Below are 13,716 nucleotides of genomic sequence, written 5' to 3'. Positions count from 1 at the left end.
GACAGGAAGGAAAGTGAGGTCATTAGGCTCAAGCCTGGGGGAGGGAACTCAATTCTGGTAAAATGCTCCTTCCAAAAGTGGCTTTGAATACAAATAAGTTACAACAAGGAGAACCCACACAATTAGACAGAATAATGTATGAAAATATTAGAAGAATGGTCCTAATCTGTTCCTAGCTCAGTTCTGTAAGATAATTACAATGAAAGCTTTCTAAAGTGATCTCTCCATTAATAATATGAAACAAAAATAATCCTCTCCACCTCCCCCCGGGGGTGGGGGGGCCCTTAGAATTCCTAAAGGCAGGAAATACTCTAGGAGGCAAGACCACAGATAGAAAAAATCCTAGAGCCTTATGCTTATGCTTTCTCTAGGAACCAAGGATACTTCTGAAGACTTGGTAGACAAGATGCAAATGAGAGAAGAGGTTAGATCATGAAAGAATGGATATCATGGACAAATTTTCATCAAACATGTGCAACACCATCAGATACAGCACTGGTGATACCCACTAGGGAGGAAAGCTCCCCATCCATTCATTCCTCTCCGCAGGCCAAAGTACCCAGGAAATAGGACACTAGATGACACTAGAGGTGAGAAGATTCCCAACAGCACACAGGTTTAAATGTTAACAAAAATAGGCAATGTTTTTCTGAAGAAGCACAGGACTCTCAATAAAACAAATATTATCTCAAAAATATATTATGAGTCAATAATAGGAAACAACTATAAATAATAACAACAACAAGTCATTCATTGTTGCCTTTAGAATATATTATGTGGCATTTTTAAATTTAAAAAAAAATTTAATTTATTTTCTGGGGTACTGTGGATTGAACCAAGGGGTACTCTACCACTGAGATACATCCTCAGTCCTTTTATTTTGAAATAGGGTCTTGCTAGTTGCAGAGGCTATCCTTGAACTTGCCATCTTCCTGGCTCAGTGTCCCAAGTACTTATGTAACATTTGAATGAAATTTCCCTTCCTAATTATGTTTTACATAAAATTAATTTTCTCTGAATACATACTCTAAGGTATACTCTAAAATACTTCTGAGTTAGGAAGCATGAATCTGAACTAAGGCCAAATAATCAGTAAAGGAAAAAAATTGTATGAATACTCTCCCCATAATAAGTAAAATAATTATTTTCATTCATTTTTTTTTTTTTTTTTTGGTACTGGGGATTGAACTCAGGGGCACTCAACCACTGAGCCACATCCCCAGCTGTATTTTATTTAAGACAGGGTCTCACTAAGTTGCTTAGTGTCTTGCCATTACTGAGGCTGGCTTTGAACTCAAGATCCTCCTGCCTCAGTCTCCCAAGCCACTGGGATTACAGATGTGCATCACTGCACCCAGCTATTTTTATTCTTTATAAATGAAATGCTATGCACAAGGCTCTGGAACTTCAGGTCATAGACTCACATCTGGTTGATATATATCATTTACCATTTAACAGACTGTGAAGGGAAAGGACCACAGAATTCAAGGCTGTTAGTAGAGTGGCCTTAACTTATCAAATATTTCCCATTGGAAAAATCCCTCTCCAACAAATCTGTTAAGGCCACACATACCTGCCTATTTGGGTGACCTGTGTCCTTGTTCTTCATGGTCTCATATCCAGACGCACGGGGACGTCGGCTCATCTGGAGGGCCACCAGGTCCTTCATGATCGAGTCCAATGCCTCCTGTTCATCTGCAATGAAAAAGAGCACATGGGCTAAGGGACTAAAACAGAGATCAGCAAAGCACTTCCATAAATTATACAACTAATACTCAGGGGGTTCTGCCTAGGTAAAATGACAGACCCAGTAACAACAATCACTACAGCAGATGCCTCACTAAAGTAGATAAATGAGATCAGATTATGACAATTTAAATTTTAACGAATTTTTAGGAGCGCTCCAGTCAAAAATCTGGCAGCAGTATTTGCCAACTGATTGCAACTAAGGGAGATACTAAAAAAGAGCAATTTGTCCAGTATTAGAAAAACTTAACAGGAAAAACAGATGCAAAGTTGGAGCCAAGGCACAGGTGGTACATAACTATAATCCCAGCAATTTGGGAGGCTGATGAAGGAGGATAGTAAGCTCAAGGCCAGCCTGAGCTAATGAAATCCTGATTTAAAATAAAAATAAAAAGGGCTGGGGACCTAGCTTAGTGGTAGAATGCCCCTGGGTTCAATCCCCAGTACCACAAAAAAGAGAAAAAAAAAAAAAAAAACATAGCACACATGTGTAACAGGGTATTAATGAAAAGATAAATTCAGAGAGAGCTGAGTATGGGACACAGTCAGTCCCAGACCTATTCTTAAAGCATCATATGTAGGAGAGCAAATCTTAAAAAGGTACCAAACAAGGACTTCAGGTAGCTACTTGGAGCAGAGGTTTTTTTTTGTTTTTTTTTTTTTTTTTTTTTTTTTACAAGCCTTGCATTTGAATATAGGCCCCCTAACTCTACAAAGTTTACAGACCTTCTGCTTCCTATAGGAAAGTCAAAGGGCAGTTCTATTGTTTTTCTTCCCTGACCAAGCAATGCATTGTCTCTACCTTACTGGCATTACTTTTAATCTCTTTTCCTTGAAATAGCATAAATTACTGGAGTTCTCATGCCCTGAAAACAACTGAGCAAAAGCAGAACCCAAATCAGCCCAATTCTAACTTTTGCAAAATTCTCCTAGGTCCTTCACGAGGTTTCTATTCATTCAATTAACATTTAGAGGTTGAAAATAATTAAATCTGTTGCTCTGGAAGGGATATGGGGGATGAGTTGTTACACTTTGGTGTCAAGTGAGTCACTTGGGGACTTGGGACACAACTTTAAAAGAAACAAGTGCAAAAGACTACTCCCAAATAGAGTGCCTATCTTCTGTTTGTCCCTTGGAAATATTCTAATACCCCAATGAAAAGGAAAACACAGCATCATTCCAATTTCTTCTCCCATACTATTTGCCTCTCCCTTCTTCCTACTCTGCTTAGAGGCCCACCACACCTCAGAGGAGGTAAAGGAAAGGAAGGACAAAGGTGCCTATAAAGAGGTTTTTGTCTATCCAGAAAAGTAAAATTAGACTTAAAACTTGCAAGAAAAATATAAGAAGAGTAGCTTCTCTACGATTCCACTTCAAAACACATACAAAAATTTGTAAAGGGTGACACAGTTATAGTACTGAAAGCATTCACATGGGACACCAAATGGGAAGTGGGTATCTCCAAAAAGACATTAGTCAAAATTAAAACACATAAGTCCCATCACTATTTTATATTTTCTAGCAATTTCTTTATATGCTCCTTAGAGAAAAAGAACTTTGGACTGAGGATATAGCTTAGAGGTAGGAGCAGTGGGGGGACTATCTTGGGTTTTTGTTTTTTTAATTCTTACAACCAAGATTTTAAATCTCAAAAATAGCTCAGTGTTAAAGTGCTTGCCTAGCACACATAAGACCCAGGCTTTGATCTCTGGCATGCAAAAAAAAGAGAGAGAGAGAGAGAGATGAGAGGTTGCAGGGGTGGGGGTATAGATTTCAGTTGTCTGAATTTTTATATTGAACAAACAGGGATGTGAATAAAACACACTTTTTGAGTCAAATCCACAAGTATGACTGGCAGAATTATTTCTAATTCTGTATCAGATGATGCTATTATAAGAGCTGGTTTATCGGGTTGACAAATTCCATCTCCAGAAAGCTAACCAACTCCCAACAATGCTTAATGGGATAAACCTGTTTGGTAGTTTTCGAGCTGAGAACACACTAAGGAATGGTTTGACACTATCACCTGACACAAGTAAAACAAGGTTATAGAACCTGTTTTTATGTAAAAGTCAAAGTTACTAGAAGCAAAATAGTTCTTCAACAGATACTTCAAACTGAGGACATGGATAAAGATAGGAAGGAAATCAAGTAGCTCTTTTAGGCATTTCTTCTTTGACTGTGATTTTATCTGAATTATTTGCACCCCTTCAGTGTAATATTCCTAAATAAACAAAACTTATTCTCCCTAAACCTCAATTTCCTCATCTGTAAAATGGAGGTAATAAAAGCATTATTTCACAGAGTGCTGTGAAAATTAAAAATCAGGAAGAAAGAAAAAAGAACAAATGAACTTATAAATTACTTCTCATGGTACCTAACATTTAGTAATACTAAAAAAAAAAAAAATGCTGGCTATTATTATCATCAGTAGGAACAGGTCAGTGGAAAAAAACTGGAGGCTACTTAATCTACCTTAGTACTTAAATTTAATCCTGAAAATTTATTAATCATTAACAATAACCATTTAATGAATATTTATCATATTTTATATATTAGAATGTTTTATTCTTTTGCTTGTTTTTAGGGTACTGGGGATTGAACACAGGGCTTCATAAAAGCTAGGCAAGTGTTCTACTGCTGAGCTATATTCTAGCCCCATTAGAAATTTATAAAAGCTATTTGAAAGTATTTCAATTCTAAGGGTAAAAGAATAAACACCACACAAACATTAGTTTATAAAAAATATTAACCAAGGCTGGGGATGTAGCTCAGTAGTGCACTTGCCTACCATGTGCAAGTCCCTGGGTTTAATCCCTAGCATTGCAGGAAAAGAAAGAGGGAAAAAAAAAAAAGAGAGAAGCAGTTGGCTTTTTGAAGTTGAGCATATAAGTCAGCTATAGAGCAAGGCCCTGGGTTCTAACCCCAGCAGTTTAAAACACACAGGTACACGCATAAATCTTAAATGCAAAAAACAGTTAAGCCCATGTCTAAAATCCCAGCAACTCAGGAGGCTGAGGCAGGAAGATCACAAATTTGAGGCTAGCCTGGGCAACTTAGCAAGACCCTGTCCCAAAGTACAATAAAAAAGGGGTGGGGGTACAGTGCAGTGGTAGAGCACTTGCTAGCATGTGTGAGGCCCAGTACCCAGACTCCAAAAAAGGAGAAGGGGGGAGGGGGAAAGGAAGGTACAGGAGGAAGAATAAGAAACATATGAAGGGAAAGGGAGGAGCATTCATAGATGATACAAAAGAAGCCATATATAAAACAAGAATCAGAGTTCAGGCTTACAAAGTGGAAAGTCTTAAACAGTTTTAAGTAGACAGGTATCCATAATTTCCCAGCAGCATGTACTTTTTCTTCTCTTAAACCCTGACCTAGGGTATGGGGGCTGCCAAACAACACATTCCTCTTTTTAGCTCCAGCAGGAAGTCATCCTTCCAGATTGAGATATTACTTCTATCTAAAAGAAGGGTCTTAAGACATTTCCCATGTAAGAGTTTTCCTAGCTAAAAATACAGAAAAGTTGCCAGATGCACAGTGTCCTCCAATAAACACTGTCATCTGGCAAGATGTCTGATTACTATGCCATACACTCTCTCTTTTCCATATATACAAATCCCCAAAGTAATATTTTTATCTTTGTTTTCACTTAACTAATGATGTTATTTCTTCATCTTGCCAAGGCTCTACCCAGCTCTGCCAGATTATCTGATCACAGTGCTCAACCCAGGACAGCCTATGCTTCAGAGTGTCCCTGAGTCAGATTTTACTCTTTCTCTTCATGACATTTCACATATTTCCAGTGTCTCCACCCTGTCCATACCCAAGCAAACGTCATTTTATAACAAGTATGTACAAAAAGTCCCCATCCTCAGTTCACAAATTTTTCTCCTTCAACAACATGGTTGAAACTTTGCTAGATCTCAAAGTTAAATTCTGGTGTTTATTTTTCTGTTTCTAGGATATATAACAGGCATCTGACATTAATTTACAGTTCAAAAATTTTAAATACATATTACAAAGAAAACCACTGCTTCCTCATAAAAAGAAATACTATGTATCACCTTTATATTTTAATATTTGAAAAAACTAACTTAAAAAACTAGAAGCTATAGGATTGTGTGGTTAAACCATTAGTTACAGAACTGAGCTCTCCTTCTTGCAAATCTTTACACACTTTTGACAAAGTACCTATATTTTTTTTGTTGCACTTACTGGTTAACCATCCCTAATCCAAAATCTGAAATGAGTTAGGAATGTTCAACCAGTAAATGCCATGCAAATATTCCCAAACCCAAAACCTCTGAAATTTTAAACACTTCTGATCCCAGTGTTTTGGAGTTAAAAAAAAAAAAAAAAAAAACAGTAATATTCAACCTGTATTGTTTATATGTTTTTGGTTCATCTAATCTAACTATAACTTCTTGAGCAGAATAATGCAGGTACAGGGCTTAATATTACACCTGGAACATAGGAAACACTTGACAAATGGGCAAAACAATAAATGGATAGCTTATATAGAACCAGAATTGATTCTTATCATCTGTGTGTCCACCAAAGTAGCACTTAATGGATGGATTATTACTTTTTTATAAATGCTTAAAATTCAGTTTTAAAATCCAATTGTCAGTTTTAAAAAATGTTAGAAATCACGTTAAGACATGGTAAAAATATCACAAATCATGTTATGTTGATTTGTGAAACTGCAATTCAAGGTTTTCTTTCTTTCTTTTTGGTACTGGGGATTGAACCCAGGGACACTTGATCATTGAGTCACATCCCCAGTATTTTTTTTTCTTTTTTAATTTTGAGACAGCATATTGCTAATTTGTTGAGGGTCTCACTAAATTGCCCCAGACTCCTGAGTCATTGGGATTACAGGCATGCATCACCACGCCTGGCTATAATTCAAGTTTCAATCAAAAGTTAATAACCATTCTGAGTCTACACAGGTGATCATATTCTAGCCAAACTAAATTGAATTTGGTCTTCCAGGGAGCTCCCAACAGCCTTGGAACCCTAGAGACACAGACTCTGTAACAGTCACCATGATTCTGACATCAAATCAGCGACTAGAACCAGACTATTTAATCCTATACTTAGTTCACTATATTTTCCTTAATATTTCCAAGTTATTACATGTTTTTCAGTAACACATTCCACTAAGTTTCAGATTGTATTTATAAAAACACCAAATAAACACTAGTGAATTAGTCTCAGGTATTATTAACAGCACTTGCCATTACAATTACTAAAACTGGGAGGGAATTCTACGGTAACCAAGAAATAACAACCAGTCAATCCCATTTTTTTTTTCTTAATAGTTACATAGCATGGTATCAAAGTAAAAAGAAGAATTTTTTGTTATTTACAAAGTATAGTTTCCACTAGAAATTTACTGGAGCTAATAACCAATATAAAATCTGACCTGTTTTTATTAACAATACAAGTTGCCAAACAGGCTTGAGTCTGGGGCATAGAACAGCTCAAGAAAATATGACTATTAACAAAAGAACCTGCAGGGCAGGGTATTCAAATTAGTCTTAGTCCTTTCCTCACTGGGATGGAGTTCAACAAGTGTAACTAAGATATTAAGGAATCTATGTTTCTTTTTCATCAAATTATTTCATTTATTTGTTTGGTGCTGGGGATTGAACCCAGGGCCTCTTCCTTGCTGGTTTATTTAGAACTACAACCAAAGCAAACTAACTGGGGATGAGTTTTCATCATTTACATCACCAAAATAAAATTAGTATTTCAGAGAGAGTGTGTGTCTATGTACATATAACCTTGCTGAGCTCTAAACAAAACAAATGAAAGAGCCCGGTGTCTAGAAAACTCAATACTACCTCTCACAGTGTGTTAAGATCATCTACAGAAAAGAAAGAGGTAGGGAATGGCAAGGGGAGAAAGAGCCAGGGCAGTGGTTTTTAAACTGGCTTGTCCAGTGTATTGCTGCCACCAGACAAGTTAATTCCCCTCTTCACAGTCTCAGTTTTTTAATGTAAAACTGATAAAAGGACAAATTAAAAGTTCCTGGTCCTTTACCTTTGGGACTCTGAAATTACCTATATAGTTCCTTTCCTCCCCATAATTCAGACACTTAAACTTTTTAAAAATGTCTTGAAAACAGGTTCGTATATCTATTTTAGGTAATGAGATGTAGCCCTCACATCTGGACAATCTTACTGGTTTTGAAAAGTGTGAACACCTCAAGTTCTTCATAACCCCTTTTGGACTTAATGCTTCCACACAGGACAAGAGTAGACTTATAGAAGACTAACTATTATAATATAGGTTCATAAATCAATTCAAAGATTAGTTCAAATTCTATAAATATTTAAAGCCTTGGGAAGACAAAAATAATTCTGTGCCCCATTTATAGTAAATGTTCAAAAAATGTTTGTAGAATTATATATTTGAACATCAGGCCTTATTGGATTCCTTTATATGTTTAACTCTCATGGGAGACATTCCCTAGAAGAGAAAGAACTTTTAAAGAACATAATTGGAAAGAAACAACAAGCCCAGCAAACAAATAAACCCTTCCTATACTGTTTGAGGGACAGCATGAAACAGAACAAGGCAATTCATTCAAAGAGTGTGGAGATGGGTCATAAATGAATATCTAACCAATGGTGACACAGCACACACTTAACCTACAAAATGCCCTAATAACTTGACCTGATTATTAGGGCAAAGCAAATATTAACATTCCCTCTTCACATGGGACACTGCGGAGAAGCAATGAATGGTTTTGCAAAGAATCCTTTTTCACTCAAGTTCACCCTTTTAATAATTCTTGTGAATGGGGACAACAGTATTACACCGCCTGTCTCGTCTATTCCTTAATCTGCTCCAATGGTCATTTGTTAAGTACTAAAAAGGATATGAAATCTAGTTCAAGTGCTGCGTGTGGAAGACAATATCAGCTTTTCTTAGATTACATCTTCCAGCTAAAACGGCAAATATTGACAAAAAGGAAATGATTTCCTAGAATCTTTTCTGTAGCAAATGTTTCTTTCAAAAGTTACATAATTTTCAGGAATATCACAAGAGAAAAATAATAGACGTAAAACACCACAAATGAATCTTTCAAAAAGCAGCGGAAGAACTATAATCTGCAGCACCCTACATTCCTAACCTTCTGCAATCTGCGTGGAGCACGCATTTCTCAACCACGCTGTTGATAACAGAGATTCGAGTTTAATCACTTCGCAGCCGATCCTCGCACGCCCTTCCCCCTGCGCTGGGGCGCGCACCAGGACTCGAAAGCAAGCCCCGGGAACTCACAGGCTGGCCTATGTGAGCAAAGGGAAGGAAATGACACAGGCAGGAAAAAAAAGCAAATCAAGGAAAAGACACAACAGCAGCTGGGCCTGCACCAGCCTCCAACCCGGGCCCCACACTGCGCTCTCGCTCCCCCTCCCTCGGGCTCCAGGGCCGGCTCGCTGAGGCTGGAGCCGGCTGCCCAGCGGAGCACTGGCCCTGGGTCTCGCCGCCGCCTCCGCCTCCTCCTCCTCCTCGGGATGCGCCTTCCGCGCCTCCCGGAAAGAGGGCTGCCTAGTGGGCTCGGCCGGCGGGGCAGCCCCGGAGGGCCTCGGGAGCCAGAAACCCGGCCCCGGCGCCGCAAGCGGGTGGGCGGGGGGCCGACCGTCCGCAGCCCGGGGCTGGGCGAGCTGTCCATGCCTGTCAGGCGGCGGCCCAGGGCTCTCCTCCCCTCCAACCGGGGCGGGGCGTCGCGAGGCAGCGCGGGCACAGGCCGGGGCGGTGGCGACACTCACCCATGGTGGCGATGGCGGCGGCGGCTCGAGCCCAGGAGTGTCACCTCCGCAGCAGGGGCTGCATGCCGGGGGCCCGGGCGGCGGGGACGGCAGCGGGCCTGGCTCCGCGCGGGGGCCGCGGGCTGCGCTCAGGGCCCCCGCCGCCTCCCCAGGCTCCGGCTCCGGCTCCGCCCGCAGCCGGGCGCTGTGGCATGGGCAGGGTGGCCCGCTACATCCCGGGCGCTCCCGGGCTTGGCCCAGCCCGGTGTCGGCAGTGCCGCTCGGCCCGCCCGCCCACCAGTCCCTCAGTCCAGCAGTCGCTCGGTCCGGCCACCGTTCTCCACCTCAGGAACGCTCCGAAAAACAAACCGCTGGTCGCGCAGCTCGCCCCCCTGTCTGTCACTCACTCCAGCATCCTCCAATCCCAGGCAGCTGCAGGACCTTCGCACCACCCCCACTCACTTCACCAGCCAATAACGAGAAGGAAGTCAGCTACCCCTATTGCCCCCCTCCCCAGGCTCTCTCCCAACACCCTAAACTCTTTCAGCCGCCAGCTAATCATCAGCACCACACGAAAACTAATCCCGCCTCCTCCCTCAGGATGCCAATGGCCAAGCAAAGTCGGTTTCCGAGTGATGTCTGGCGCCTGCCAATCATCAAAACATAGCCGGTTTCCCGTGCTGCTAGCCAATCACGGAGAAGACTTCGAGCCTCAGTTTCTGCGCATCTCTAGCTGGAGCTCTCTCCAGCTCTTCCCGGGAGGTGTGGGCTGCTCCAATCACAGCTGCAGTGTGAAGCTCCGCCCACATTCCCACCTCCCATCAGTCATCGAAGGCTCCGCGAACGCGCGGGCTGGCGCGGTTCCCAGCCGGCTACTCTGGGGCTGGGGTTAGGAGGCGGCCGCCAGGGCCATTGGGCCTTCCGCCCTTCGGTTCTAGGCTGCCCCCGTGGTCCGGACGACTCCGGAGGCCATCGTCTTGCTCCTCCCGGTGTTAGCCCCAGGGGAGGGTCTGGCTCTGAGCTTCGCGTCGTGTGGCCACCTCTGCGTCCGATCCCTAGTTAGTCCTCCCCCCAAAGACTGGGCTTGCCCAGAGGAGGGAGGTTTCGCCACTGCCTCCCTTTCCCTGGGTCTCAGACCTCTGGAGCCACACCCTTGGTTCTCCGTTTCTCAGGACCCAGAGGTTGGGGTAATGCTGAGATGTGGGTCACAACGTTCTGTGAATTCCGCCAAAAATTCTTTTGGAAAATAGTGGGTTTTTTTCTAGTTATTAAAACTAACAAAAGCATTTTGTATTGAAAAAAAATTAAAAACACAGAAAACTACAAAGAAGAAAACTTGATATCTAGCCCAGAGATAATTTTATCTATTTCCTACCCAGACATAAGTTTGACAAAAATGGCTTCATATTGTTTCCTAATGTGCCACTAAATATTGTTCTGAATCAATTGTACCGGCTGCATGATATTTCAAAATAGTGACCATAATTAATTTTCCCAACCCCTCATTGTTCAACATTTTATACACCCAGATCTTCCGATTCCAAGTCCGCCACAATTAATGTGGGCTCTCTTCCTCTGATCACTATTTCAGTGAAAAATGTCAATGACTCCAGAGTAAGCTTCCTCAGATAGCATTTTCAACAGGCACCTAACAACCTTTACTGGGGGCTTGCCTTGAGTGTCAAATTCCTTAAGAATTACTTCAGCTGCTCCCTTTTTCTTACACCCAATTCCTAATATTTAATTAGCCCTTATGTCCTGTTTTTCCTCAATACGTTTTTAAAGTTCATATTCCCACCTGATTTAGGTCACCACTCAATTTACTGGAGTTCTCTATAATAATCTCCCTTCTGGGATGAGGAAATAAAAGGGAAAGAAACATTTGTCAGGCATTCTCTATAGGCCAGGCATGTCATTTCATTTAAGTTCCATGTCCAAGTGATGGAACCAGGATTCATACCAGGTCTGTCCTAAAAGCCATGCACAAGTTCAGTGTTTCTCAACCTATTTTTTTTCCATCATCCATCCGTGCCAGGAGAAAATTTTAATCAATTAACTTATTAATTTATTTATTTATGGTGTCTAGGACTGAATCCAGGATCTTGCACATGCTAGGCAAAAAGCTCTAACAATGAGCTACATCCCAACTATTTGTTTTTAATGCTACTAGGGACTGAACTCAGGGTGCTCTACCACTGGGATATATCCCCAACCTTTTTTTTTTTTTTTTTTTTAAGATTATGTGTTACTTTTTTTTAGTTGTCAATGGACTTTTATTTTTATTTACTTATTTATATATGGTGCTGAGACTTGAACCCAGTGCCTCACACATGGGGGACAAGCACTCTACCACTGAGCCAGAAGCCCTGCCGCCCCTGCCTTTTTAAGAAATTTTTAGACAGGTTCTCACTAAGTTAACTAGCCAAACTGGCTGAGAATTTGTGATCCTCCTGCCTCAGCCTGGTATTACAAGCCTACACTATCATGCCCAGCCCCTAGTCTGAAAATTTTAATTACTTAATTAAATTTAAGCTCTTCCTAATAAAATATATTAAACACTAAGGAATAAGATTTTGTCAGATGGAGCTGGGGGTGTAGCTCAGTTGGTAGAGTGCTTGCCTAAAATTCACAAGGCTCTAGGTTCAATCTCCAGCACGACCAAAAAAAAAAAAAGATTTTTGTCAGATGAAGTTGAATTCTGAAGGTCATAAGTCATTGTAAAGTCTAAGGGTTTTTTTTTTTTTTCTTCCAACTTTGACAATAAATTTTTGTCCCATTGAGGACAATATCACCCTGTTAAGAATGCATATAATAGGCCAATGCTAGAAGTCACCATCTGCCAACCTGAGGCCTAGATTCAGGTCTTAATTTATTGATCTTGAGATCAACATAAAAAATTATATATCGGGCTGGGATTGTGGCTCACATTGAGTGCTTGCCTAGCGGGCAGGATCCGGTTCGATCCTCAGCACCACATAAAAATAAAGGTGTTGTGTTATATCCATCTACACCTAAAAAATATTTTTAAAAAATTATATGAATGCCAGAAGAAATCTAGTACCCACTCTAAGACCTGTATCTGAAGGCCCAAGAAGCAGCTTCTCTTGGATATATGTATCCAATTTAACATGTTCTACATAAGAACTCTAGATTCTTTTCCCCTTCACCCTAAACTCTGCTCCTGTTTTCCTAGTTGTTAAAGTACAAACCAAGAAGAGGCTTCCTTGATTCTTTGTTTTCCTAACAAACATATATCTAAACACTTAGTATATATTTTCAGCTCTCATTTCAAAATGTATCTGAATCCATCCAATTTACATCACCACCAAACTAAAACACACCCTCTCTCTCTCCTGGATAATTGTCCCAACCTCCTATCTGGTCTGTTTCCTCTGGGCTGCCCCCAAAATAATTCTCCAGCAGCAACCAGAGTGATCTTCGTTAAATATAATTCAGATCATGCCACTCCTTGCTGTCAACCCTCTAATGTCTTCCCAACACACTCAGAATAAAACCCCAATTCTTTGTCACCAGGCTCAGCAGGAGCTGACCCCAGCCATCCTCTCCAAACTCTTTTACCACTGCCAGCCTTATACCATGCTGGCCTCCGTAACATTCTTTGAATCTACCAAGCTCTTTACCTCAGGACCTTTGCACTTGCGATTTGTTCTACCTGAAGTGCTCTTCCCCAAGATATTCCCGTTTCTGTACATCTGCTCAAATGCCAATTCTTAAGAGTAATCATTCCTAGACACCCCATCAAAAATAGCCTTTCAGGGCTAGAGTTGTGGCTCAGAGGTAGAGCACTTGCCTGGCACATGTGAGGTCCTGGGTTCAATCCTCAGCACCACATATAAATAAATAAAATAAAAAGATCCATTGACAACTAAAACTTTTTTTAAAAAGGGCTGGGGTTGTGGCTCAGCGGTAGAGTGCACTCCTAGCACATGCAGGGCTATGGGTTTGATCCTCAGCACTACATAAAAATAATAAATAAATAAATAAATAAAGATATTGTGTTTAACTACAACTAAAAAATAAATATTTAAAAAATAGCCTTTCTTCCATCATTCTGTATTTCCATATTTTGCCTTATTTTTCCTTCATAGTGCATGAAATTATATTGCTTCCTCCAAATACAACAAATAAAATCTGTGTAAAACCTTACTGCTTTATCATCAGCAATTGGAATAGTGCCGTGCAT

At 40.8% G+C, this 13,716-nt stretch overlaps 1 protein-coding gene across 2 annotated transcripts in view; it reads right to left on the bottom strand.

Annotated features, from left to right (window-relative positions):
- The window catches only part of Map3k3 (mitogen-activated protein kinase kinase kinase 3), a 69,254-nt gene extending 59,351 nt beyond the window's left edge, over positions 1–9,903 (bottom strand). For both annotated transcript variants that reach the window (XM_027946261.3, XM_027946262.3), the window contains exons 1-2: positions 9,534–9,903; positions 1,574–1,695 (exon numbers count right to left, since the gene is read on the bottom strand). In XM_027946261.3, the coding sequence (XP_027802062.1) occupies positions 1,574–1,695; positions 9,534–9,537 (126 nt within the window). In that variant the 5' untranslated portion in view covers positions 9,538–9,903. The remainder of the gene's footprint in view (positions 1–1,573; positions 1,696–9,533) is intronic.
- Between the last annotated feature and the right edge of the window lie 3,813 nt (positions 9,904–13,716).

The sequence above is a fragment of the Marmota flaviventris genome, chromosome 17, assembly GCF_047511675.1.
Source record: "Marmota flaviventris isolate mMarFla1 chromosome 17, mMarFla1.hap1, whole genome shotgun sequence".
NCBI lineage: Eukaryota > Metazoa > Chordata > Mammalia > Rodentia > Sciuridae > Marmota > Marmota flaviventris.
Note: the sequence above shows the minus strand (reverse complement) of the source record. Positions and strands in the feature narration are given on the sequence as shown.